The sequence below is a fragment of the Macrobrachium nipponense genome, chromosome 3, assembly GCF_015104395.2.
Source record: "Macrobrachium nipponense isolate FS-2020 chromosome 3, ASM1510439v2, whole genome shotgun sequence".
In the NCBI taxonomy this organism is placed as follows: domain Eukaryota; kingdom Metazoa; phylum Arthropoda; class Malacostraca; order Decapoda; family Palaemonidae; genus Macrobrachium; species Macrobrachium nipponense.
The window spans coordinates 112,969,645-112,996,897 of NC_087202.1; the positions used below are offsets into that span (position 1 = coordinate 112,969,645).

At 36.6% G+C, this 27,253-nt stretch overlaps 2 protein-coding genes across 7 annotated transcripts in view; both read right to left on the bottom strand.

Moving 5' to 3' along the window:
• The window catches only part of LOC135221977 (UMP-CMP kinase-like), a 77,365-nt gene extending 58,098 nt beyond the window's left edge, over positions 1–19,267 (bottom strand). The window contains exons 1-3 of one of the 4 annotated variants that reach the window (XM_064260066.1): positions 19,072–19,267; positions 13,964–14,095; positions 13,714–13,869 (exon numbers count right to left, since the gene is read on the bottom strand). In XM_064260066.1, the coding sequence (XP_064116136.1) occupies positions 13,714–13,869; positions 13,964–14,083 (276 nt within the window). In that variant the 5' untranslated portion in view covers positions 14,084–14,095; positions 19,072–19,267. Of the gene's footprint in view, positions 1–13,713; positions 13,870–13,963; positions 14,096–18,755; positions 18,781–18,854; positions 18,986–19,066 lie in introns of those variants that run through there. The other 3 variants (XM_064260065.1, XM_064260067.1, XM_064260068.1) reach the window with 3 other exon arrangements.
• A 5,671-nt stretch (positions 19,268–24,938) lies between these two features.
• The window catches only part of LOC135221978 (syntaxin-5-like), a 47,744-nt gene continuing 45,429 nt past the window's right edge, over positions 24,939–27,253 (bottom strand). For all 3 annotated transcript variants that reach the window (XM_064260072.1, XM_064260070.1, XM_064260071.1), the window contains exon 7: positions 24,939–27,084. In XM_064260072.1, coding sequence (XP_064116142.1) covers positions 26,925–27,084 — 160 coding nt within the window. In that variant the 3' untranslated portion in view covers positions 24,939–26,924. The remainder of the gene's footprint in view (positions 27,085–27,253) is intronic.

Consider the following 27,253-nt stretch of genomic DNA (forward strand, 5'->3'; position numbering starts at 1 on the left):
TTCAAGGGACTTGGTCACCTCAGTTCCGTCAGTTCCATATAAACGTACTGGAGGCAATGGCAGTGTTCTTGACTCTAAAAAGGTTACGCCCACCACCAAAGTACTCCACATAAAGCTAGTCCTGGACAGCGCAGTGGTAGTACATTGTATAAACAGAGGAGGCTCCAAGTCACGTCATCTAAATCACGTCATGATGCATCTTCTCCCTGGCAGACAAGTTCAGTTGGCATCTTTCCTCCACTCACATAGCTGGAGTGAGAAACGTCATAGCAGACGCCCTATCCCGATCAGTACCCCTAGAGTCGGAATGTGTCACTGGACAACAGTTCGTTCCAAATGGATCCTTCAAAGAGTCCCAGGGCTACAGGTGGATCTCTTCGCATCCCAAGCGAACCACAAAACTACCGTGTTATGTAGCCCCCGACCTGGACCCTCTTGGCCTATGCCACGGACGTCCTGGCTCTAGACTGGAACAACTGGGAGAAGATTTATGTCTTCCCTCCAGTGAATCTCCTTATGAAAGTATTGAACAAACTCAGGACATTCAAGGTCAAGTGGCTCTAGTAGCCCCAGACTGGCCGAAGAGCACTGGTATCCTCTAATTTTGGAGCTGGGCCTTCGTCCTCTTCGGATCCCCAGTCCCAAGCTCTCCCAGTCAGTACAAACGAAGACTGTGTTCGCTTCCTCAGGGATTCTCAAAACCCTAACTTTATGGGATTTCATGAAGTTTGCGGCAAAAAGAGATGCGAATATTGACCCTCAGAATATCTCTTCTTGGAATCCGATAAAGGGATTCAACTTTGAGACAGTATGATGCTGCTGTCAAAAAGTTAGCAATCTTCCTGAGAGAATCGGATATTAGAATCATGACAGTTAATTCAGCTATATCCTTTTTCAGATCCTTATTTGAAAAAGGTTAGCAGCTAGCACGATTACGACAAACAAGTCAGCTTTGAAAAAGATATTTCAATTTGGATTCAACATAGACTTGACGGATTCTTACTTCTCGTCTATTCCTAAGGCATGTGCTAGGCTTAGGCCTTCTGTAAGGCTACGTCAGTTTCATGGTTCTTAAACGATGTTCTAAAACTGGCTTCCGAAACCGATAATGACACATGCTCGTTTATAATGCTTCTTAAGAAAAACCCTATTTTTATTAAGCTTAGCTTCAGGAGCAAGAATTTCAGAACTGTCGGCTCTATCCAGGGACCCGGATCATATTCAATTCCTTCCCACAGGGGAAGTCCTACTTTCTCCGGAACGTAGCTTTTTAGCAAAGAATGAAGATCCTTTGATGAGGTGGGAACCTTGGAAGGTACTGCCCTTCCACAAGATGTATCCCTTTGCCCAGTTGTTTTAACCTTACGAGCCTTTCTGTCCAGACCTCCTCATCTTCATCGGGTCCCCTCTTTAAGAGGGAAAAAGGTGGAACTTTATCCATTAAAGGCATCAGGCAGCAATCCTGTACTTTATTAAGCAAGCCAATCCTGACTCTTTCCCGAAAGCACATGATGTCAGAGCAGTAGCCACCTCAATTAATTATTTCCAACATATGAACTTCGATGAGTTGAAAAAGTATACTGGATGGAAATCACCGACAGTGTTTTCAAACGTCACTACCTTAAATCCTTGGAAGCTCTGAAATTCCCAGCAGTAGCAGCGGGTAACATAGTTTCCCCTGACTCTAGCTAATTGTAGTAGAAGATTCAGTCCTCCTTTCTACCTGCCTCACCCAAAAGTTCGTCTATTCCTACCTTGTTCATTTGCATTCACCTTGTGTCTTAGCTGCTTTTATGATAGTGTAGTGGCTGCCCCTTATTGTCTGGCTAGGACACTCACAAATGATTATAAACATTGATCTCATGGATGTTTTCCCCTTATTTTTATGCTAGGGGATACATCATATTATAATGGTTACGGGTTTGTATATTAAGTCATATACATTCCTTTATATATTATTATCGTTGGTTATTTATATTAATTGCTATTATAACTTTTGATACTGCTGTTAGCACAGATATCATTTGATACTTGTAAGTCATTTTACCTGTATATATGTAAATTACCTTATGTTAACACATGATTAGATTAAGGGTAATTTAAGCTATTTATAATTTTATACCCCTGTGTATATGTATCTTTTTAGCAATTATATTCTCTTTATATATATTTTATCTTTTATTTGAGACCTATTCTGATTTATTTTCTAATTTTACTTTTGTTTACAATCTTGTGCTATTTCTCTGGTACGATTCGCGCAGCGACACGAGAGCTGAGCCCAAAGAAAAGGGCGGATTTTGACGTAAGGAAAAATCTATTTCTGGGCGATTGGCTCGTGTCGCCAGCGAAAAATCCCACCCTACCCATCCCTTCGCCCAAGATTGTCTGCTAACTTCAGGATGGCCACCAGAGGCGCAGCAGTCGGCAGCATGGATGGAGTAGTAGTAGTACGAGCTGCTCACTCTGTGGGTCGGCTCCCCTCTTGGAGGGTTTTTGTAGTGGGAGATTTCTATTGGCATTTGGCTCGTGGTAGTGGTCTCACTCGCCTAGTGTTCATACCGACACCCTCCTGGAGGGTGAGCGAGTCAGTTTATACTGACCTTTTTCTTTATTTTATTTATTCTCTGGTATGTGTTTAGTACATTTACCCTAGAAATAATAGAATTAAAGGATATTTCGCTGGCGACACGAGCCAATCGCCCAGAAATGGAATTTTTCCTTACGTCAAAATCCCTTTTTTTCATAGCTATAAACCTGAGGTCTTAACAATAGGATAATTTCTAGCGCCAGCTAGGCACTAGAAATGATCCTATTGTTAAGACGAAAATTTGTTCGCGTAAGAACAAATATCAATAGAAATACATTATAGTAGACCCCCCTATTCGCGGGGGATGGTACCACACCCCCGAGAATAACTAAAATCCGGGAATACTTAAAACCTTCTAAAAAAGCTTAGAACTGCCTAGTATTTTGATAGTTAATAAAAAATCTAAAATGCTGATAACCGAGCATTTTAATAATTTTATCACAAAAAGTGCATTTAGTCATGGAAATAAGAAAATACAGTAAATAATGAATATTTGTTAAAATTACCACAAATAGACAAAAATCTGTGAATAGAAGAGCCCACAAATTATGAATCCACGAATAGAGGGGGGGGGGGGGGGGGGCAACTGTATGGTAAAAAGATTGAAAAACTGGTTGTACACTATATTATAGTTGTACTATGTAGGCACTTTATATAGCAAAGGTTTGACATTATGCTCTACCTAGTACGTCGGCCAATTTGTAATGTGCGATCACGTCCATTTTGACTTACAACCAGTTTGTTGGAACAAAGCTCGATTGTAAGTTGTTTAGTACTTGTAATTACTCACTAAGTTACTTACATATAAAATAATCATAACAAAAGAAAGTGAAAAGCAATGTTTTTGCTATAAACTTTTCATTAAAGCCCAATACCCATAAATCTGCTTTACTCCATGTACAGTTCATCCCAACTGAACCCCTTCATTTCAAAGAAAGCACCCAATCCTTTTGTCCACATGTCCTCTGCCACTTCTCATCTACACTCATTTTATTGGTGTCCTATGCAGGGTGTGCAGAAATGGGAGGGCATAGTCCCTTTTGTTTAATGGGCTCATACAGACAAGTTTTTTTTATAAGAACATTATAAGGTTTTATAACCCAACAAACCTAACTGCTATTAACCCTTAAACACCGAAGCGGTATTTTAAAAATCGTCTCCCGTATGCCGGAGGCGTTCGCGAGTGAGCGCCGAAGCGGAAATTTTTTTTTTTTTTTAAATCACAGCACGCTTAGTTTTCAAGATTAAGAGTTCATTTTTGGCTCCTTTTTTTGTCATTGCCTGAAGTTTAGTATGCAACCATCAGAAATGAAAAAGAATATCATTATTATATATAAATATTGGGATAAATGGCAGCGCAAAAAAAAATTTAATATATAATCGTATACAAAACGGTTAAAGCTAACGAGTTAATTTTTTTTCGTTGTATTGTACACTAAATTGCAATCATTTTGGTATATTAACACATTGTAAAACAATCAAGCCAACACAGAGAAAATATTATCACAAAATTATGCATGAATTCGTAACGCGCGGATGTAAAAAAAAAGCATTTTCAAAAACTCACCATAAATCGAAATATTGTGCTAGAGACTTCCCGTTTGTTGCAAAATGAAGGTAATCAATAGAATATTACTAGACAGTAAGTGTTTGTAGCTTACAATTGCAGTTTTCGACCATTTCGGTCGAGTTAAAGTTAGACCCGATAAGGACACTTTTTTTTGATAATTTTTATCGTTTATTTATATAAAAATACTTTAAAAAAACTGATAAAAGCTACAACCATGGGTTGTTTTTAGTTGTATTCTACATGAAATTCCACAAATTTTCAAATATAAAACTTTATGTAATGGCTAATTTAAAATGGTGCAAACATTACAAAAATCGGACGAAAAAATTTCTGATTTTTTTCGGAAGTTACAGCACAGACGTAAGGAAAATGGGTTTTTTTTTCATAAATTCACCATAAATCAAAATATTGTGCTAGAGACTTCCAATTTGTTGCAAAATAAAGTTAAATGATTGAATATTACTAGAATGTAAGAGTTTTAGCTTACAATTGCATTTTTTGACCATTTTGGTAGAGTCAAAGTTGACCGAAGGTTGATATTTTGCCACTTATCGTTATTTATATGAAAATATTTCAAAACAAAAAAAAGTTACAACCATGGAATGTTTTTCATTGTATTCTACATGAAATTGCACACATTTCCATATATAAAACTTTATGTAACTGCTAATATAAAATGGTGCAAACATTACGACAATCGGACGAAAAAATTTATGATTTTTATGGAAGAGTTACCGCGCGGAGACGTACGGAAAAAGTTTTTTTCATAAATTCATCATAAATAGAAATATTGTGCTAGAGACTTCCAATTTGTTGCAAAATAAAGGTAAACAAATGAATATTACTAGAATATAAGAGTTTTAGCTTACAATTGTGTTTTTCGATCATTTCCGTAGAGTCAAAATTGACCAAAGGTTGAAATTTTGGCACTTATCGTTATTTATATACAATATTTCAAAACTGATAAAAGCTACCACCATGATTGTTTTTAGTTGTATTTTACATGAAATTGCACACATTTTCATATATAATACTTCATGTAACGGCTAATATAAAATGGTGCAAAAATTATGTCAAAGTGACAAAATAATTTCTGAGATGTGTCGCTGATGTTTTTTTGTGCGAGAAGAAAGAAATTCGCGCTTGTGCACCTGGGTAACGATTGTAAACAAAACAACGCCTTGATCCGTGAGCTCCCAGCATCCTCCAAGGCGCGTGATTAAAAATTTTTCGCCTGGTAGCCTATAAGTATTTTTCCGCGAATTTTTAAAAAAACTTTTTTATATTGACGTACCATACGTCCAATCGGCACCCAACTGACAATTTATATCGACGTTTAATACGTCCAATCGGCGTTAAAGGGTTAAAGAGGGGGGGATATCAGGGACATTTCACCTGTAGTTGACAAATTGAAATCCATTGCATGGCTCAGCCTGGAGTAGGCATTGAAAGATGAAGTCTTTGGCTAGTAAAAGTAGTGGTTTGCATTAGCAGCCTTCTTTTGTATATTTTGTTCCAAATGCAATGGAAACTCTACATTCCTGCCTTAACAATACAGTTAGTTCCATTTTATATCTGAATGCCACAATGGTGGAAATAGCACACTTCTTGACAATGACCCTAGCTAAGCCTAATCCTCCAACACCTTAGCATTAGCTCTCTATGCCTGAAGGTAACAGTATTCCTAAAGACCTAGGTATCGTAATAGCCTGGAAGAGGAAAAGCATGAACCTTTCTTCCTCCACAGGTAGACGCTCGCATTTAGCACAGTGAGGAACAGAGAATTAACCTCCTAAGATAACAGCCCAGTATTGTGATGGGAAGAGTAGTACAGTAGTATCTTCAGGCCTTGCTAGCTGGGTCTTTGCTACAAAGTTGTGAACAATGTAATGACTGATCAAGAATTAGTTCACCGAGTTACAGCATCAGATAAGCCATGCATCTCTCCCTCTTAAAAACCAAGGCAACTCAAAATGACATCTTCAGTGTTAGATCTTGGAAAGAAAAACCCACCACAGGTTCAAATAGTGGTTTTTATTAAGATCATCTAAACCAGACCCAAATCTCAACTGCATGACTTCATCAAGGTCCTTGGGACAGCCTGGCTGAAATAGTAAATTATATAATTCCTTACTCGCTGCAAACATCCAAACTCTAACTCAGCAGCACCCTCAAGAGGGTTGACCTCTACCCCTACATGGCAGACAAGGATACCTTCCCTTCCATTCTTAAGGAAATAGAGTTTATGATTGTGAAAATACAAACAATGAAGCCAGAACTGCTTCATTCACTACACCAAGCTGCAAACTGGCCATTTTCCCATATAAAGGTTTGTCATTGAGCTCCAGCAAAGTATATGGCAGTAGCAACTCCAGGCAAGAAGCTGGATGGTTTACAGTTTGTTGTGGAATCTGTGGAAGTGGGGCTTTTTCAGAAACTTCCTTCAAAGGGGAAGGGACCTGGGAATGTAGAAGACAAAGACCAAAAAGTTTGGACCACTCATGCCGAGGCCATAACAGGGTTATCAGGATCATACTGGGATTACTCTAGTCTTCAAACTTTACAAGAAACATAGCAGATCAGGCTGAAGCGTGAAAAGGCATGGAACTCCAGGTCATCCCACGGTTGGGGAACTGTGTCGTTTGCCTATGCTGCGGTTTGGTTGTGGGAAGCTGGGAAGCGATACAGGACTTCACAAACACATCTACTTATGGAGTTTCCTACAATTGTCAGAGCATCTTGCACAGAGGGGCAATTCCAACACAATTGTCAGCGCATCTTGCACAGAGGGGCAATTCCAACAAAGGATCTGTTGTTTTCTACTTGGCCCGACATGGACATGAACCTAAGATAACCATGATCCTACAATCCTCTGCCCACATGAAGATCTCTAATGCCTAGGTAGCAGAGATCCTTGAAATGAATCCCTCTTGATTCCTCAAGTATGCCAAGTTAGTGGTATTGTTAACCCCCACAGTCCTGGTATGTATATTTACGATCACATTTAGCCCCAAGGCAGTGGTCGGGTATGTATACATACGATCAAGATTTTGGCCATACAGTTTTAACGAATTTTGCAGGAAAATTGCTCCTAGCACCATATATCACTATTAGCAACTCTTCAGATTGCCTTATAAGTGTGAGTGAGCAAAGCTGCCTTCAGTCTGGCTCCAGGCAGGAAAGAGGAATGTAGTCAGAATTTTCCATCCAAGGATGTACTGTAAATATTTTATAATAAATATGCTAGGAATTAGTTCCCGATTTTATTTCTTATCTTTTATGATATTGTTTGAGCTGTAATTTGAACTTGACAAAATAAAATTGTAATTTTTGTTAGAAATAACACTTACGTATACAGGCGGTCCCCGGGTTACGACGGGTCCGGCTTACGACGTAATGAGGTTACGATGCTTTTTCTTAAATATTCATTGAAAAATCCGCCCTGGGTTACGACGCTTGTTCCGAGGTTACAACGCTGACGCTTCCGACGCTCCGAGTTTACGACGCTTTTAAAAAACGCATACTATGATAAGAATCCTTTATAGTTTAGCACAGTTTCTCTCTCTCTCTTTCTCTCTCTCTCTCTCTCTCTTTGTATTTTCCGACAAAAATAATCACTAATTAGTGTATTTTGATGTTTATTTTCATGACTAAATACATTTTTATAATACAAAAATGATTTACTAATTTTCAAATATTAATTTTGATTAATACTGTATTAGTAAGTTTAATAAGTTGAAATGATATCACATAATAAAAATAATAATTTCTCACTCCTCTCTCTCTCTCCTCTCTCTCTCGTATCTTCTCTCTCTCCTCTCTCTCTTTTTTGTATGATAAATAAATGATTTACTATTTTCAAATATAATTCATTAAAATTTCATTTATTAAAGAAAAATACCATAGTGAATTAGTAAGATTTTAGCTTATATTTAAAAAATTATGGAAGAATGAAGGAAATCCCAGTCTTCTCTCAGTAACCCTTTCTCGAGATCCAGGTTCTAAAACTGTCGGATATATCAAGTTCTGTGACAGCCAGGAGGGGGAAGAGCTGCAGTGTTGCAATCACTGGTCTCTCATTTACTGAGACTCAAGATTTTTTATGTACTTGTACTATTTGTTTTTAATACTTTCAAATAATAATAATAATAACTGTAACTACAAAATTCATATGTGATAGTATTTTAAAGAAATACAATACGTACTAATCTATCCATGTCACTTTTAATTAAGGTTAACTCTCTCTCTCTCTCTCTCTTTTGCCACACAAGATAATAATGTGTCATAGTGGTAACTCCCTCCCTCTCTTTCACTGGAAGCGTTATAAGTATTTTTTGACAGAACAGAGAGAGATAAACAAACACTCTCTCTCTCTCTCTCTCTTTTACTGAGATGAAAGATTTTTTTATGGTACGTAGGTGTGTAAAATGTTTATTGATAATTTCAGTTATTTAATAATAATAATAATAATAATAATAATAATAATAATAATAATAATAAAACTTTAATTACAAAATTCACAATGGTCGTATTTTAAAGAGATGAAAATGACCTTTCCATTTCACTTGTAAGGATAATTCCTCTTTCTTACTGAGATGAGAGAATTTTTATGTTAGATGACGTGTTTATTATATTTTTCATATAATAATAATAACAATAATAGAAGTAGTAATAATACGATAACTAATTTCAAAAGAAAATTCTTCCCTTTGTCTTTTTCTGTATCAATTTCCCTACCTCAACTCCAGTGACACTCGGAGCTTAACAATGCCATACAATGGTCAACGAATTTAATGGTTTTATGTAATTCTCTCTCTCTCTGCTCTCTCTCTCTCTGGGTCTCTCTCTCTCTCTCTCTCTCTCTCTCTCTCTCTCTCTCTCTTACTGAGATGAGATCATTTTCATGGACATGTATGTAATAAGTTTATCATTAATATTTTCCAATAATAATACTATTAACTGTAAGTACAAAATTCATATCTGAGTATTTTAAATACAATAATCATTCCATTTCTCTCTCTCTCTCTCTCTCTCTACACAAGATACTTGTCATACATTTGGTGTTTCTATTTCTTCCTTTTATCTCTCTGGCTCTCAGCAAAAGAATTGATAGACAGACAAACATAATTGCACAGTCCTCTCTTTCTCTCTTCTCTGGAGAAATATATGTATTTATGGGAGGGGGAAAAAGTTGCCTACAGAGGTTCATTTCAATCTATTGAAACCATAAAGGTTTATTTTCTCTTCTCTCTCCTCCTCATCTCTCTCTCTCTCTCTCTCTCGCTCTTCTCTCTCTCTCTCTCTCTCTCTCTCTCTCTCTCTCTCTCTCTCTTCTCTCCTCTCTCTCTCTCACTCTCTCTCTTGTATTTTAATGAAAATATACAGTAATTTGTGAATACACAGTGTTGCGCATGAAAAAAGTAAATTAGTGATAATTTTAGATACGGCCCAAAGAAAAATTGCAAATTAGTGAAATTTTCCCTGTGGACATGTTTTCAAGAACGTTGTTCCGGCTTACGACGATTTTCGGGTTACGACGCGTCTTAAGAACGGAACCCCCGTCGTAACCCAGGGACTGCCTGTAACTTTCTAAAATTAGTGTATTTTTTAACAACTGTCATAGGGAAAAGAGGCCCCCTTCCCCTGTGGAAGGTACATAAATTTTTTAGAATTTTTTTCCTTATGCCATGTGAATATGCATATCTTCCTCTTTCCATTGATGAGTGTTTTTTTTGTTTTTCTTTTAAATTGGCCATCTTTAAACTTAGCCCGGTCATGGGTGTAAGCATTAGAGTAAATTAGCCCGGACTATGAAAGTTAAACATTAACCCGTCATTTTAACCTTCCAACAATGTTACAAATGTTATGTCGTCTATAAAAACAGCCAGCAGTATAGAAAGTTTATATATGCTTCTGCCCTTCCTCCTCTGTCCATATATATACTGCCTGCCTGAAACTCTGAAAGTCTGAGGTGCACACCCACCAGCCTTGGCTGGAGGCTTCCATGAATAAAAGGATTATCGGTTCCACAGGGACAAGCAGAACACCCTTCTCCAAGTTCTACACACTCCAAGAGAGAATGTTTGAAATAACTTCCCCTATTACTATGACCAGGATGCTGCAATGCCAGAAACCACCAGCTGTTTTTGAAAGCACTGAATCCTTCGCCTGCAGAAGGGAACCTGCTTCTCCAGCAATCAGATGTCCTATGCCACTTGCTACTCATTTCATGGCTGGAAATGGCTGGAAAAGAGCCCTTTGAGAATGGTCATGGGAATGACTTCAACCATAATTGTCCTCTGAAGGCTTAACCTTAATGGTGTTGATGTTGATGTCAAGGCAAGTGCCTCTGTGGACAAGGTCAGATCCAATTTTTCCAATTTACCCAGAATACCCTAAATGCAGCAAAATCTCAGCAAGTCTAACAGGTTTTTTGGACAAAGCTTAGTCATTCGTCCATAAAACAGAGCAGTAAGATGCCAATCTTGTTAATGAAAAATGCCACAAGTGCCAATACTTTTATGAATGTTTGGGGTACAATTATCAGACCACAGCATAGCACCAAGAATTGGTATACATGACCAGGTAAGACAAAATGCTACCTTGATATGATCTAAAGAAAGACTCGGGCCTAGACGAACCAAGTCTGGATCTACCTGTCTTGATTATAACACGACGTTAGGGTTGCATGAAAACGTCTATATCGTAGAAGAGGAGGAGGTAGCATCTTACACGACCTGCCAGATCGTAGAGAATTATCCTGTCTGGAAACGAGAATTGGATTGGTTGAATGGAGAATGGCCAGCCCATCAATGTCTTCATGTCAAGGACCTCAAGATCTGAAGGAACATTTGCAGTGGTAGCTACAGTCTTTTCAGGTAGTTTTGTTATATCCACGAATGCATTCCACTACTTCTGCATATGTTGTCAACAGTTCTTAGTTATCTGCATAGAGGGAGAGGGTTTTCTGCTTCCAGAGCACAAGTGTCTCGATCTGGCCTGTCAAGCAAAGTATTGGGATCACTTGCATCCCTGCTGATTACTGGAGCATAGGAATGATCGGAAACCAGGACTTTCTCAGGGATATATCATTCGACTGAAGGCTGTCTTGAGCATGGTCCCATCCACAAGAATGACAACATGGACAATTAGATGATAGCCATGGTTGAGTCAACAACCGTAAGTATGCTAGTCATGGCGGTGCAAGAGAGACCATGGGTTAAGTGGAGAGAAGTCACAGCTGCACGATCGAGACCGAGGGCTTCTTGTCTTGAGAGAAAAATGGTCCCGATGCACGAAAAAGTTCCCTCAGGTGTGATGTCAACCTCTCAATAGGAGCTTTGTCATTCTTCTTAATGGCTGTGGTCTTAATGCTTGATTCTTGAGCAGGACGATCAGAAGAAGACAAAATGACCGTAACTTCTTGAGGAGAAGCCCGTACAGCTGTGACCCTTGACAGACTCATGATCGTCTGCAGACTCGACATAGCTGAGATTAGTTGACCGAGAGACAGCTGAAGTAGACAGACTATTGGTCTTGCTTCCAGATGAAGGGGAGATGGAGTGCCTGTGGGTCTTGTGAGGAGGAGCAATGAAGTCCTGCTTCCTCCAATGCCTCTGTGGCATGGTGAACAGAAGATGAAGACGATGCATGAAAATGTAACGATGACAAGGGAGAAGGAGATCTATACATTTCTTCTTCTATTGCGAATTGGAGCGGCCGAGTTTCTTCAAATGAGGACCTATGAGTCTCTCCAGCAAGGCTTGAACAAAGGAGTCAGAAGGAGCAGATGTATAAGGCCCAGGCATGGGAAGTGATGGAAGAGATGTGGCCGATGAAGGAACAGTACGTATAGGCCAAGGATGTTGTGGCCGTAGACACGCAATCAGACATCACAAACACCATAGCTCTAGTCACTGACATGGCAGAAGCAGCTGGGAGATGGGAAGACAGGAGGTGGGACAGCAAACCTCCAATGTGGGGCTCCTCTGGTAGGCCTAGAGATGACCAGCATTCATTCAGCTTCACAGCATCCCTACCAGAAACAATAGTACAAGGGGAGCTGCCTCCCTCCTAGCAGGGAGAAACCCCCCCTCAAAGACCAGAGGCAGCTAAATCAAGCACAAGTTCTCCCAAACCCCTCCTCAATTTTTATAAAGAAGAAGCACAGATGAATGAGGAGTAAAATCTTCCTGAGAAGAAGATACAATGAGAGGCAAATCTGGCAAAGGAGAGAAGGAACAAGAAAGACAGAACAGCCGATTTCCTCTTGTATTTCTCTTTCTTACCAAAATGCTTCCATTGCTCAGGAAACCAATCACAACACTCAGACAATGGTTACTTATTGAGTGTGTTAGATCTGCATCTGCTACAAGTTATATGAGAATCGGTACTGAAAGAGGCTATATATAACAAAAACAAGGATTCTCACCTACTCCCAGACATCTTCTGTGAGGCAAAGCCTTCACTGATGAATCAAGTGTTTGTGACTCTAACACAAAACATACAGACAAATCAAGCGTTTGTAGCTCTAATAAAAACACAGTCAAAACACAAATGTAACACAGAATCACACAACAAAATAATAAAGAAAGAAAAAAATCAGAATGGCATACATAGGGCAAGAAGTGCATCATAAACTGGCTTCTATGTGAGATAGGGCAGTACACATCTAGCAAGGAAGACTATTAAGAGATGATTGGTGCATCATGAGGCACAAAGGGGGGGGTGGAGGGGGAGAGGTCAGACTCTGTCTACTTTCTCCCCATTACCTATCACCTTGCTGTCGACAACCCTTGTTCTATTTTTAACCGGATCCATCTAGCACTTACAGCTTTTCCCCCCAAGTGAAGACCAGGTTTGTAACATACATGAACAAATATCTAACTGAATTGAGTCAAAACATGAGTATTCTTAGCAAAACCAATTCAAGTTATAGCATATCATACCAAAACATGGATATAAATGCTGACAATTATGAAAAGAAAATTTTCACAGAGAATGAGTCTAGATAGTGATCTTATAAAGAGAGTAAGTCTAGATATTAATCTTAAGATTACTCAATATAAATATCCAAACCAGAACAAAAAAAGTAAAAAGAGCTACCTTAACTTCTGTAGGCATTAATTATCATAATATTAACAGATGGTTGTCCAAAAAAAATTGTGTCTACTTACATACAGCATTTGAGAACTCATTACTACTTATGTATTGCAAACCAGTCAGTAACCCTTCACACAGAAAAAAATACTCAAAGAACCAAATTGTCAACATTTTACTGAAAAACAATCACTAACAAAGAAAAGAAGAGAGCACAATCATGCAACATGAGAAGAATAACAATAAAACCCTGGGATAACAATGAATGATTTCAACACACCATGAGCAATGATAGTGAGGGTCCAAGATGTGAGCCTGACGAATGAGGAGTGTTCTGAATTTTGAGGAGTATGTCTAGGAGCTGTAACTGCAGGATAAGCATATGTAAACTGATGAGATCTGCATGGAAATAAGTGCAGACTACTAACAACAAAACTAACAAGAAACAAATTCCTACCTTCATTGCACGCTCGAGCAGAGAACATGTTATCTCTACAGGTACAATAGTACCATTTTTAATGTGACCTTCAATAAGATCTCCAAATTCACTGCCAGGTTTTGACCTTTCTTCACGAAGTAAATCACCTGCAGACAGATGCACATACCCAAATTCCTGAAAAAAATATTTTCATAAGTGATTTCTAATTTCTTCTCCATTTAGTTATAAGATGTAGGAAGATGAATAATTCACAACTGGAAGGCCTTACCTCTACAATCTTTGCACACTGGGTTCCCTTGCCAGCCCCAGGACCACCAAGAACAAAGACAACGTTGTATTTGGGCATGATTAAACGCTGCACTCCACTTAAAAATCGTCTGATAAGCATTCACAACTGAAAGTTAAACAATACTCAATTTAGTTAACCTATCTTTGTTAATCAAATACTGTAAAAACCAGTGAAAATTATAATTACAGGAATACTGATAATCTTTAAAAAGAGAATGAATCAACTCTGTTATAAACACCTCTCAAATAACTTAGAACCAGTCACCTACTCTACACAGTTCACTCCATGGTTATGTGACAGAGTTGTATGCCATCATGACTAACTGTAAATGAAAAAAGATGCAAATCCAACACCATTCAACCTAACAAATTTCGGGTTATGTTTCAAGTTCTTGTAAGCCCCAACATCCATCAACTCACATTCAATTTTTTTCTTGGTTGTAAATGACTGAATACACTTTATTTCTAAATATGGAGCATCACCCACAATCCCATTTTTCCCTTGCTAGAAAATTAAATAATATAGTACGTATATTACTGCAAAAAAATTTAACATTCCTCTCCAGTACAACAGTACTGTATAGCCACTTTTTATACAGTACTTACCACCCTACTTATGAACATTCAACTTAAACATTCATACAAATTGGGTTGCAAATTAAAATTGTGTTTAGAGCACTACTGTTTGACACCTTAAGTTCAAATTTTGTTGGTGTGCCTATTCTGTACATACGTATAGTACTTTATGTACAGTGTATTTTAGGATAAAAAAAAATACAGTACTGTATTGATTTTATATCATACTGTACTTACAGAGGCCTGAAGTGTACAGTAACCCACTTACAAACAATCAACATAAAGACGGCTATCTGGAGCATATGTATCTTGTTTTTAAGTACGGTGGTGGCTGTAACGAGTACAGAGTGCCATACATATAAATACCGATAAACATAACTACATAGTACAGAGTGCTGTATTCATATTGATAAACGTAACTGAGTTTTGTAAAAGAAAGATGTAACACAAAACATTTTTTTAGACAACTGAGCAAGAGATTGAATGAATACTTAGTTGCTTTCATTGCACACATTTACAATAATCCTCCCAAATACCCAAGAGTAGGCACACATTTACAATAATCCTCCCAAATACCCATGAGTAGTCTTAAATAATACACAAAATTACCTGAACACACTTCAATACACGTGTGCCAATCACTTTGAATGTATTCTGAGCTGAATATTAATGGCACTATTCAAAACTTTACTTGGAAGCAGTGGTGGCTCGTGGCTATCATTCACAGGGGTGTTGTTTATTACATTTTTTTTTTCAAATTCCTTGATATTAACTGCATAAACGCGCACACACACACACACTTTTTTTCTCTCTCCTCTCTCTCTCTCTCCTGCTGAGGAAGGCAGGAGAACTGCTGCCAAAAGCTACTATTTTGAAATTTACTCATTGACATTAATGTGGTTATCATTTTTTCCCCACTTAGTTCTGCAACTCGCCACTGAGTTGATTACGTATTCTGTATTACATTACATATCATCAATATCGTCACTAATTTGAACACTATTACTAATAGTACATATTAAGCTTTGATGATTTTCTAAACACACCTTCTCCCTCTGACAGCTAGACTGACACTGCTCGTGAGGGCAGTGCTCCCGTCACCTTTACATGCGGGCTGGCTACCACATTATCACCCTGCTAGCAAAATTAGAACTGCTGAGCACCACAGTTCCACATATTGTTTCAATTCACTTGTTTTTTTTAATAAAAACAAGAGAATGGTAATAATTTTTTAAGGATTATTGATAATCTATACTTAATTTCTCATATTCATAATTTTGTGCATATATATATATATATATATATATAGTAATATAATTATTATATATATATATATATATAGATATATATATATATATATATATATAATTATATATAATAATAATTAAATATTATAGATATATTTATATATATATATATAAGATATATAATAAATATAGTATATATATATATATCTGAAAAATCTGTGTGGGGGTGCTGCAGTGACTACAGTAGTTTGGTTACCACTTAAGAAAATTATACATGTACTATTCTATTTTATTTATACCTCTGAAGATCTTGAATGTATTTATGAATGATCTCTTAATTGACACTTTCCTTGAGAGCACAGGTTGAGTTTTCCTAACCTCCTTTTGATACCCTTTGCCCATGACTGATGGTATTACAGTACTGTGCTGTAAAAGATTTTTTTTTTTTTTTTTTTTTGTGGGGAGGTCAAAAACTGACTTTGGATTCTACTTATGAGCTAACATTGCCTGCTTGCTGTAAATTTCATTATCATAGAATCTATTTTTGGTTCCATTTGGAAACCAAATGAGTGTGCAATGTAACTAAAATTGACAACAAAATAGTCTTCAAAAGGAGGAGCAAATGTTATTCAAGAACACAAATTTCTGAATGATAAATTTCCTTCTTAGCATATATAAATTGCTATTTATGCCAGTTACTGCATATGAAAAGCATAAGGAAAAGAGAACATTATGTGAATTAGTATAATGTACTGGACTATTGTAATTACTCAAAACTTTCTAAAGACACTGGACCATGCTAAAAAAAAAAACAACCTCAATAATAAAAAATTACAAGCTAGGTAAAGTAGGAACCCAGTGGAGGCAATGCCCTTGGGCCAACTAGAATGGGATACCCTGGGTTATCTTAGGTTAGGGAGTATTCTATAATACCATTACACCTGTACTAATTTCCCCACTGTAGTTAACCCATTATTGTTGTACTGTTGCTTGTCATAGGGTGGGTGCTTTGCCTTAAAATAATGGCACAGGATAAGCAGTAGGAAAAATATCAGAATCCTGCATTTGACTAGATATTAATTTGACATAAAGCTTGGACTAGTTTTGTGAAGCCAATTTGCAGATTTTTCTATGGAACATATTTACACATAAAAATTTTGGTGCAATTCTCAACCCTGCAAAAAAAAATTTGAGTCTAGGGAGCATTCTGAAGCCTCCTACACATAACGGATGCAAAATATTTCATTAAAAAAATTTACTGTCTACAAAAGTCAGTAAGTTATGAAATAGTACTTTAATGAAAATAAATATAAAATTTAAGCCAAAGGCCAAGCGCCAGGACCTATGAGGTCATTCAGCACAAAAATGTAAGTTAACAGTAAAAGGTTTGAGAGGTGTATTAGTAGGAAAACTTGCAGTTGCATTATGAATCAATTATTAGGAGAGAGTGTTAAGTAGGATGGAAGAAAGAGAAAGTAATGCCTACAGCGCACCACATCATGTGCACTGATGGCACTACTCCCCTATGGGGGAAACGGCACTTTAGAATGCATCCTTGTATTTTATGCAATACTTTACAACATTCTTGGTCAGATTAATAGTCCCTGGTATGAAGGGCTCAGCATCTTCATGCCTTATAGTCATCTTTTTTCTTATTTGTTGGAGACTCTTCCGAGGCTTATCTTGCGATTTAAGTGTTGCTTTTCCTGATGATGCAAAATTCATTTGTTTTTGGTTGTCCCCAGACCAAAAACCCTGGCTTTTCACTAGGATCCTCCTATAATTGTTAGAGCACATGGAAAATAGAAAAACAAAAATACATGCAAAAGAGGAACCATTGGAAGTAGGGTAAAAAACCGCATGATACAGGGGTGGACCATGTACGATCAATGTGTACAACCCCAAGAAAAGTACATTATAACGCGTCCTGACACCGGAGTAGAGGTCTTTAGCTCCGTTTCTCACCAACAAGAAGTCGCGTCTGATGCCCATCTCCGATGTCAGGACGCGTTATAATGTACTTTTTTGGGGGTTGTACACATTGATCGTCATGGTCCACCCCTGTACCATGCGGTTTTTTTACCCTATATGATAAACGACCAAATGGCCACCCTTTTACTCAAAGTGACCACTTTTTCACTCTATATTTAATTGGTGAAACAACAATGCACCTACATCTTTAAGCATACCATTCAAAAGATTAAGTTTTAATCTTTTGAATGGTATGCTAAAAGATGAAATGGTATTGTTGCTACACCAATTAAACATTGAGTGAAAAAAGTGATAATTCTGAATGAAATAGTGGCCATTTGGTTGCTTACCCTAGTTATAAGCTACATATACCTATGCATCATGTATATGGCAAGACTTTAGGATACTACCTAGTTAAACAATTTTCATGATGCCTTTCTTTCTTCCAAAACAAATAGGTAGGTATAAAGTTTTAAATCCTTGTATGGCCTGTATTGTCCTGGCTAATGGGAAATTGGCTAATGAATAAATGTTAACTTTTATGACATACCTAGCTAGTACTAGTAGTGGCTTATGCCCCAAAAAAAAAAGATGCTAGGCTTGTCATGCGCAGTAAGATTCGATTAATAGACTAACCTAATGTATATGACAGTGTCATAAAGTAGTAGTTTATAGGTATGCATATACCTAGCTCTATAGCTATATATATATTTAAATTATATACATATATACCTATATATATATCATATATATATATATATATATATATATATATATATAGATATATATATATATATATATATATATACACGAGATATCGGAGTAATTAAAGATAAATACGGCCACCTACACAGACCCTAACGTAGGAAAACTGCCTAGGGAAAAAGGAACGGGTCACCGAACTTTAGCCTAACCTACAGCCCTACAACTGCAGAGGGTTAAGCCTATGGCCTACCAACGACAAACTTTACAATTTACCATAAATCCTCAGCGCCTACGCAATAGAAGGAGGATTGGTAACGAAATCAAAACTGACAACCGGCAATTCTGCTTCTTACGCGAAGTGAAAGGAAATACCTAGTATTGCAGCAACACGCAATGCCGGATGCTCCACGTAGGCCGAAGGGATGGACCTATTTATTCTTACTTCCCGTGTCCCCTAAATGACATTAGTCTCACTGTGCGGTTTTAGACACTTCCAATGGACGAAACGGGGACGATAAAAGCTCGTTAACATAGGGAGAAAGGGTAATACCACCAGAAAACATGACAATTCTCGATGTTTTTACCTGAGGGTCTCCCTCTACCCTGTCTGCAGCCGAGCTGTCAACTCAACTGGACCCGCAATGTTATGACTTCGTTATGTGAAACGATGATGATGATGATGATAGTGTCACTGTTCTGAGGCGGAAACAGGTAAAGACTGGACCTAGTCGGACTTAGTTACGGTGAAATAAGGCCGGCAAAATCAATGAGGCAATCGATGACTTGGAATTCATTGCTTTCTTTATATCCATGATAACTGATTAGCTTATCTGATGGGCAGTTCGATGTTGGACAGTGGGGGTCGTGTAAGAGTATTATAATATTTGACAAATGTTAAAAGGTAGATTATTGCGTAAAAAAACTTGTAGATCAATGACCTCGAAAGCAAGAACCTCTTCATCAGGCCAGACCATTATAGGTAATGCGTTCCCTGCATAAAGGGGACACATCATTCAACGAAATGTAAAGAAAATCAATAGGGCCCACACGAGTTGCAAAAACGCTAATTGCCTGAAAGTCATACTTACGGTGCACAATTCCTCATTAACATGGTGTCTATTTCTTCGTGAGCGTAGTACCTTTTAGTTTTAGAATACGTGAACTTACTGAAAAAATAATATAGTGTAAAGTTAAAGTTCTTGAACTGGTCAAAAGCAAAAGAAAGAAAGAAACAATAACCGTCTGTTAGGAAAGTCTGGTAAATTTCAGAAAAACAAAGTTCGTAAGTTTACATGAAAATGTCATTAGGTCGATGCCGATTCCGGACCAATTACATTAATGAAACAACGCGGAATATGGTTGACGGCAATTCCCTTTGATCCCGAGCTTGTGAACCTCCAAAACAAAGCAGCATCCCCTAATTTTGGGGATAGTACGTATTTTGACTGAAACACACTTTGATGATTTTATCAGCACATCATAATCAAATTACTAAATTTTTCTAATTTTATGGCAACACCATGGCATGTTACTGAATCTGCTGAGTCAGTTAATTATGAGCTCTTGTTGGTCATACAGAGCAGGGGTCAGCATTAATCATCTTACCCATCTTCAACACGTTACTACATTTGCCTTTGGACAAGGGCCATTGTCTTACAAGGCACGATTGATCTAAACGAACCAATCCGTTATCAAGGGTGCATGCTCAGAGGAACTGCTAGGATTGTGACGGATATCCTTCATAAATCCTTCACTTTGTATTTTCAATTTCTTGATAATAAAATTATTGTGTTGGAACTGGTCCACACAACGATCCCCGAATAATAATAACTAAAGAAAAAAAGTTCCTGAAATTTCAAGGTGAAGTACTGGAACAAGGGACTTGGCCAGCCTCCAAACACTCGTTTTCTTCTTACTTTAATATACCAGGAAATGCTCGTTACCTTCAGGAGTTTTGTACCAAACTGAACACCCAGACGCGGCACTGATACCATTCCAACGCCTTACATTTACTCCGATGAGCTCTTATAATCTAATTGTCTAGCAGATCACTTGGAACTACAAACAGGATAAATTAAAGACTTAGAAATATATTTCTAAAAGAGGTTGGGGTGGCGGGTACCTATTGGTTGAGTGAACAAGCAAGAGTTGGGTATTAGGTCAAAGGTTAATAGTAAGGGATTGATCAGCAACCATAGGTTGCATTCTTCTTCATTGAATTTCTAGCCAGTGGCCGCTGTATTTTTTAAAAATTAATGAGCCTCGTCCAACTGTTTTTATCTTCCACATATCATTTCATAATGCTCATTGTACGAATTAACGGATGACTTTCCTACCTCCAACCCTATTTATCGTGCCCAAGAAAAAATGAGAAAATCAGAAGCAACTGCAGTACAATAAGAATTACTTTCTCAGTCGAAGTTCAGTTGGTAATTTAATCAGCATCAAAAGTAGCTATATTCTATTTTCTAATGTTAGAGTTGAAAGAAACAATATTACAAAACACAGACATAGAAACTTTCCAAGAAAAATTAACGCTAAGAATTAATAAATAATTTGAGATCAAATTCTACGATCTTTGCATCCGCCTAGAGATTCCCGCAATGCATACAGATGTCGTAACTTGGAATTCGTAGGCCGACCCTTCACGCAAGGCGCCTGTCAAGACGGCCATACCTAATATGATGTCCACGATGCTTTCTTTATTCCCCGTCTGCTCCCACTAGCTGCCAAACATAATACCTTTGATAGATTTACAAATACATAAAAGATTAACTTGGGAAGAACTCTGAGCTGAATATTTGTACCGTCACTTGAAACCACCCGGGACCTTCTTTGTGATGCCAATTCCTTCTGATATTTCTTGGCACAACTGGGCACAAAGCCTTCCTCTCAGATGATGTTAAAGTATGCTTCCATATTACACGCAACTCTCACCCTTACTGTCTTATATCACTGATGAAAATCTTATGTATGACAGACAGCCCAGCAGATTCTCTGAACGGTCAGACAGAAGTGACACACCTCGCTGACGCGTTATCGAGACCCAGAATCACAAACGACGCGTTTTCTTACTTCATCATCCTCCTAATTAAGGTCCACCATTATCCAGGCCACCACAACTGCAATTCACATATATGGCTACTGCATGCTACTTAACTGGTAGGCTACAAGCAAGCTATTAACCGTAATTTAATCACATACTGCTACATTGTTTTAATACCTAATTTATCTTTGATACCACCTCTTGTAATTTATACATATTCTAAAATTTGCTTCTCAGCCTGTATTTCTTTCGTGAAAAGGCTATTAAGTGAGGTCCTCTCACTGTATACCCATTAACAAGTAATGTTAATCGCAAGTATCCATGACGATGCAGATGTAAAGTTGAAGGAGCCTTGCAAGTGAATTTGCAGGAAATAAGAGCATGATAAAACTAGACTTAAGAACAGAATGGAATATAGAATTGAAGCCAGAGGCAAATCGTTGGACCTAAGGGGCCATTCAACGCTGAGAAGGAAACCGAGAGTGAAAAGGAAATAAGGCGTAACAGGAGGAAAACCTCAAAGCAGTTGCATTGCACTATGAAACAATTGTTAGGAAAGGGTGGAAAGTTAGACGGAGAGAAGATAATGTGAACGGAGGTACAGTAAAAGGAATGAAAGGGGTTGCAGCTGGAGGCCAAAGGGACGATGCAAAGATCTTAGTTAAGTAATGCCTACAATGCACAACGTGAGGTGCGCCGGCGGCACTAGACCCTGTACGGAGACAACTTTACATTTTATTACCTATTCTCCAGTCATGCATAACACTGATAGCCATTTACGTTGATTACTGATTAATTTTTAATTAGACTATCACATTCAAAATTAATAATTAAACTACTTAAAATCATCACTCGCTTGGAAAGGTTAAGTATGCTAATATTATAGTATGCAATACAGTTATTCACAAAGGCTATAAAGGCTTACAATTTGTTGACGTTAAAGTATAAATATAATCCTAAAACAGATCTATATAACGACGTAAAGGGAACTTAATTTCTACTGGTCTGGTCAGTAAGTGTATAAGCCACCATGCGCCTTTCACCGTTCTCATAGGAAGCCTTGTGGAGGGTTGAAGCCATTCCCCAGTGTTATCTCCTACGGGGGCCATTGTGGGAAACTTGATTTGGAGTCTCCCCGAGGCGGGGAGATTCCGTTGTACTTTATTGTAGCTGAAGTGAATACTAATGGAGCACAATATTTGTAGTCAAAGGCGGCATGATTGCCTGTGCACTACTTGTTTTCCAAGTGTCTGCATGACGGTTTCATTCTGGTTAGTGCCCCATGCAGTTAGATTGGGCTTGTATGTGATGGTTTCGCATATTCCCACGTTGAGTACTTATAGTATATCCCGTGTTTGTATGGGACAGTGCTGTTCCTCATCACAAGGGACGAGCTAGATCCCCAAAATCTACTAGTACTTGTTCACTTAAGAAGTGGGTGTGGCCATGCTTGTTTGTATGGTGTTTTTACGTTGCATGGAACCAGTGGTTATTCTGCAACGGGACCAACGGCTTTACGTGATTTCTGAACCACGTCGAGAATGAACTTCTATCACCAGAAATACAAGCATCTCACTCCTCAATGGAATGAACTAGAATCGAACTCGGGGCCACCGAGATGGCACGCCAACACCATACCGACCACGCCACTGAAGCGCTGTGGCTTAAAACTTTCCCTTTTCGGGAGTTGACTTCTCTTGACTGGTTATGGAAAAACGCTTATCAGTAAAGAAGGGCATTGCGTCCTGTAGTTGTGAACATTGTAATTTTTGTGCATATTTCTTGAGTTCTTTTTTTATGTATCTTTCCACGTGCTGCAGTGCATTATTAAGTTACCCATAACCAACAATGACGACGTACTGCCTAATCACAATATTTGTGCAGGGTTAATCAGTTCTGGTAGCCAAAATGACAAGCTCCTTTGAAGTGTAAGGGCACTCTGATACTGGCAATTGAAGTAGCAAGGCTGTTTGCTGTTAACCCACTACCTTTGCCACAACAGGCCTATTTCAACATGAAAACTTTCCATCAGTTTACATGTCAGGAATACTCTTTAGGGATAATGATATCACCTGCTGCAGGATTATTTATATATTTGCAACTAGTTCTTCCATTCAGGTCTAAAACCTAATAAAGATTTTTAAAGGAGCCTGGAATTATCATTCCATAGATGCATACACACATACATACATAGTATATATACAGTACAATTTCAAAGCTAGCCTCTTAACACACAGACTATTCACTCATCATTATATACTTAGACTCTTCTCTCATTCTTATGTACACACACACACACACAATATATATATACTATATATATCATATATTATATATATACATAAAAATTAAAAGGGTGATTAAATAAACAAAGCCATTTAAAGGCCACTATGTTTCAACCAATATATAGCAACCATCGTCTTGACGTATTGTCGAAATATGCATTCATGTCCAACTTATTTTTTCTGATAAAATTTCTAAATATAAAATTATTCACACATACATATACATACATATAAGAATATATCTATATATATATATATAATAATATATTAATTATAATTATATTATGATATATATATAATATTATATATATATATATAATTATATAAATATTAATTAATTATTAAATGTGATATATAGTCATACCCGGAATCAGAAAGCAATATGTTCGAAGACCCCTTTTGAATGTCTGAAACCTGTTAACAGTGAGCACCTTGCATAACAGAGTGAGTACCATGCACTAACCAATCATGCAGACCACCTGTTTATGCCTTTTATGATAAAAATACTAATATTAATCACTACTGGTCGTAAATGATATAGAATAAAAAAAATTAAAATTTCATATGCAAGAAAATAAGTTAAACAAATTTTCAACCAACATATATGAACAACCTATCATTATGTACATAGTGCAGAATGTACATTGGTTTGGTTTCGGAGTGATGTATCTATTATCATTTATATTGTTTTTCATCTTTCTACCCAGTGAAAGATGTGATGAAACAGCAAGAAATACAAAATGCAAAATGTTTTTGCCTGTTGGTACAGTGCATACAGTTATGTCACTTAAAATCCCTTCCTTCCTTGGTTAAGCAGGGGTGAGTGGTTCAGCAGATATGGGGGCACGATTTCCTTATTTTTTATAAATTATATAATATATATATATGATATATATATATATTTATATATATATATATTTTATTATATATTATATATATATATATATATATATATATCTATATATATATATATATATATATATATATATATATATATATATATATATATATATATATATATTATATATTATATATACAAACACAGTAATATCTAAATAATTCCTGTTCATATTTGCCATGTCTCTTAAAAGTGTTTTTATAAACTTTATGAAACAAACATTAACATGCATACTAAACTTTTATTACAGCACATACAATTAAAATAATGATTATAGCATTATCGCCGTGAATAATGAAATAATACAAAATCAAGAGTATCAGCTCCGTACTACACCTTGGGTAGGCAATCACACACACAAGCAGACAGACAGAATGATATCATTTATCGTTTGAAGTGAATGTTGGAAGCTGGTTACGAAAAAGGACAAAAGAATCAGGGAACATTTACATTTAAATACCTGTATTTGATATATACAAAATAAAATTAGTGAACAGAGTTGCAAATTTGATGTTCCTAGGTTATCATATGCTTCAGAGTTTTCTTTAAATGTGATTGTAATGTTAGCTGATAAAAAAGTTGGGAATCATATAAAATGTTACATCAAAAATAAATTTTTTAAAGAAAGTTCCTTCAAGATAAAATAAACTAATGAACATTAAACTTTCTCAAAACTGACCTCTATCATGTATGTATTAAAGTATTTAAATGCAAAACTACCAATTCTTTTCATCTTAACTTTCCAAGAACAACCAAGAAGAATGATTGATGGGCAAATGGTTATTCTCTCTCTCTCGACAATGTTCAATAATTTCTTTCTGTTTTATCAATTTCTAATCTTTTCACTTCAACTCGTTTCATCTCTCATTATATAATTTCTTATGTTTTTAATTTATGTATGGTTACTTGCTACCAATCTCTCACATGATGTGCTATCATTTAGTTTCTTTTTGTTCAATATATCTTTAACACAAAGTACACTGTTAAAATTGTTATTCAATCAAAATCTACTATATAACTTTATTGGGAGATAAATAAAAATATGCATACATACATGCATACATACAATACATACGTACAATGACCTTTACATCATTGATTTTTTACCTCATCGGTTTCATCACAATTTTTCATATACTTTGTCACTACAAAGCCTACGATCCACATACTGAAAAAGACATGAAGAAATTCTGATGTCAGTGGCAGGATTTGACCCTGCACCCGGTACATCATAATGAAGTTAACTTTAACCACTTGATGTTGTCAAGAGGTTCAGGTTGAATTCACTAACTTGTCAGGTATGGGTTCTAATCCTGTCATGAGCATTAGAATTTTGACAATTTGATCTTATGTTTGGCAGTGACAAGTGTATCCAAGTGTGAAGAAATCATAGTTAAAAAAGGTCACTTGGGATATATATATATATATATATATATATATATATATATATATATATATATATATATATATATATATATATATATATATATTCCTTCAAAGATTTTAAGATATATCTAAAGGAAACTAAAGCAGAACTGCAACTTCTCATGTATCATATACATAAACACACCAAGCTTTCAGGAAACCAAGTTTCCCATCATCAGGGCTTAAAATGAGAAGCACAATACCAAATCCTTCATGATGACAGAAATTAGTGTATGATAAAAGATCGCAAAATTAAAAATAACAATGAAAGACTAGCATAATAAAATAAATTACACAAATAATAAATGAAAACATCAGAGCAGTCCACAACATGAGAAAATGCAACAAGAAACATAACGCACTGAAGAGTTATATGGTATACCTTCCACCTCTTTGTGACTGAACAGTGGTATAAATCAGTTTCTTTAAGGCATTCCCTTATTTCTATTATAGAATTTATTCTGTGTTTATGGTAAAGGTTCATGACCCATTAACTGTTATGGATCATACTTTTCTTTGCATGGCTCATAATGTTCCAAGCATTTTTATTTCTTATTATAACATCTACCACAATTTTGTCTTATGCTTTGCTTTTTTATCACTTAAATGAGAAAGCTGGTTTACCAAAGAACTTGTTTTGCCTTCATACCTTGTAGTATACTGTATGCATATATATGTATGTGTACAAATATATATATTATGTATGTATGTATGTATATATAATATAAAATGATTATACGCACACTAGATATATAAAGTACACGTACCACACCATACATCTCACCACACTATGCCATGAAAACTACAAAAATAACAAAGAATGCAATCATTATACCAAAGACTTTTATCATCAACATTCGATTCGAAGACACAGATTTGAAATATTTAAGAAGTTCAGAGTGAGCAGCCTCTACGTTGAGTTCAGCATCTTCAACATTGGCATCTATCCTGTTGAGGAAAAGAATCTTATGAGTAAAAATGTTATGCTACATAAAAATATGTAATTTCAGGAACCAACCTGTAAGTTGTTAAGCTACATAACTATAAATAGTAATTAGAGTAATTACAAGGTTATGCCAAGTTTACCTAAAAACACAAGTACTCATATCCTCATATC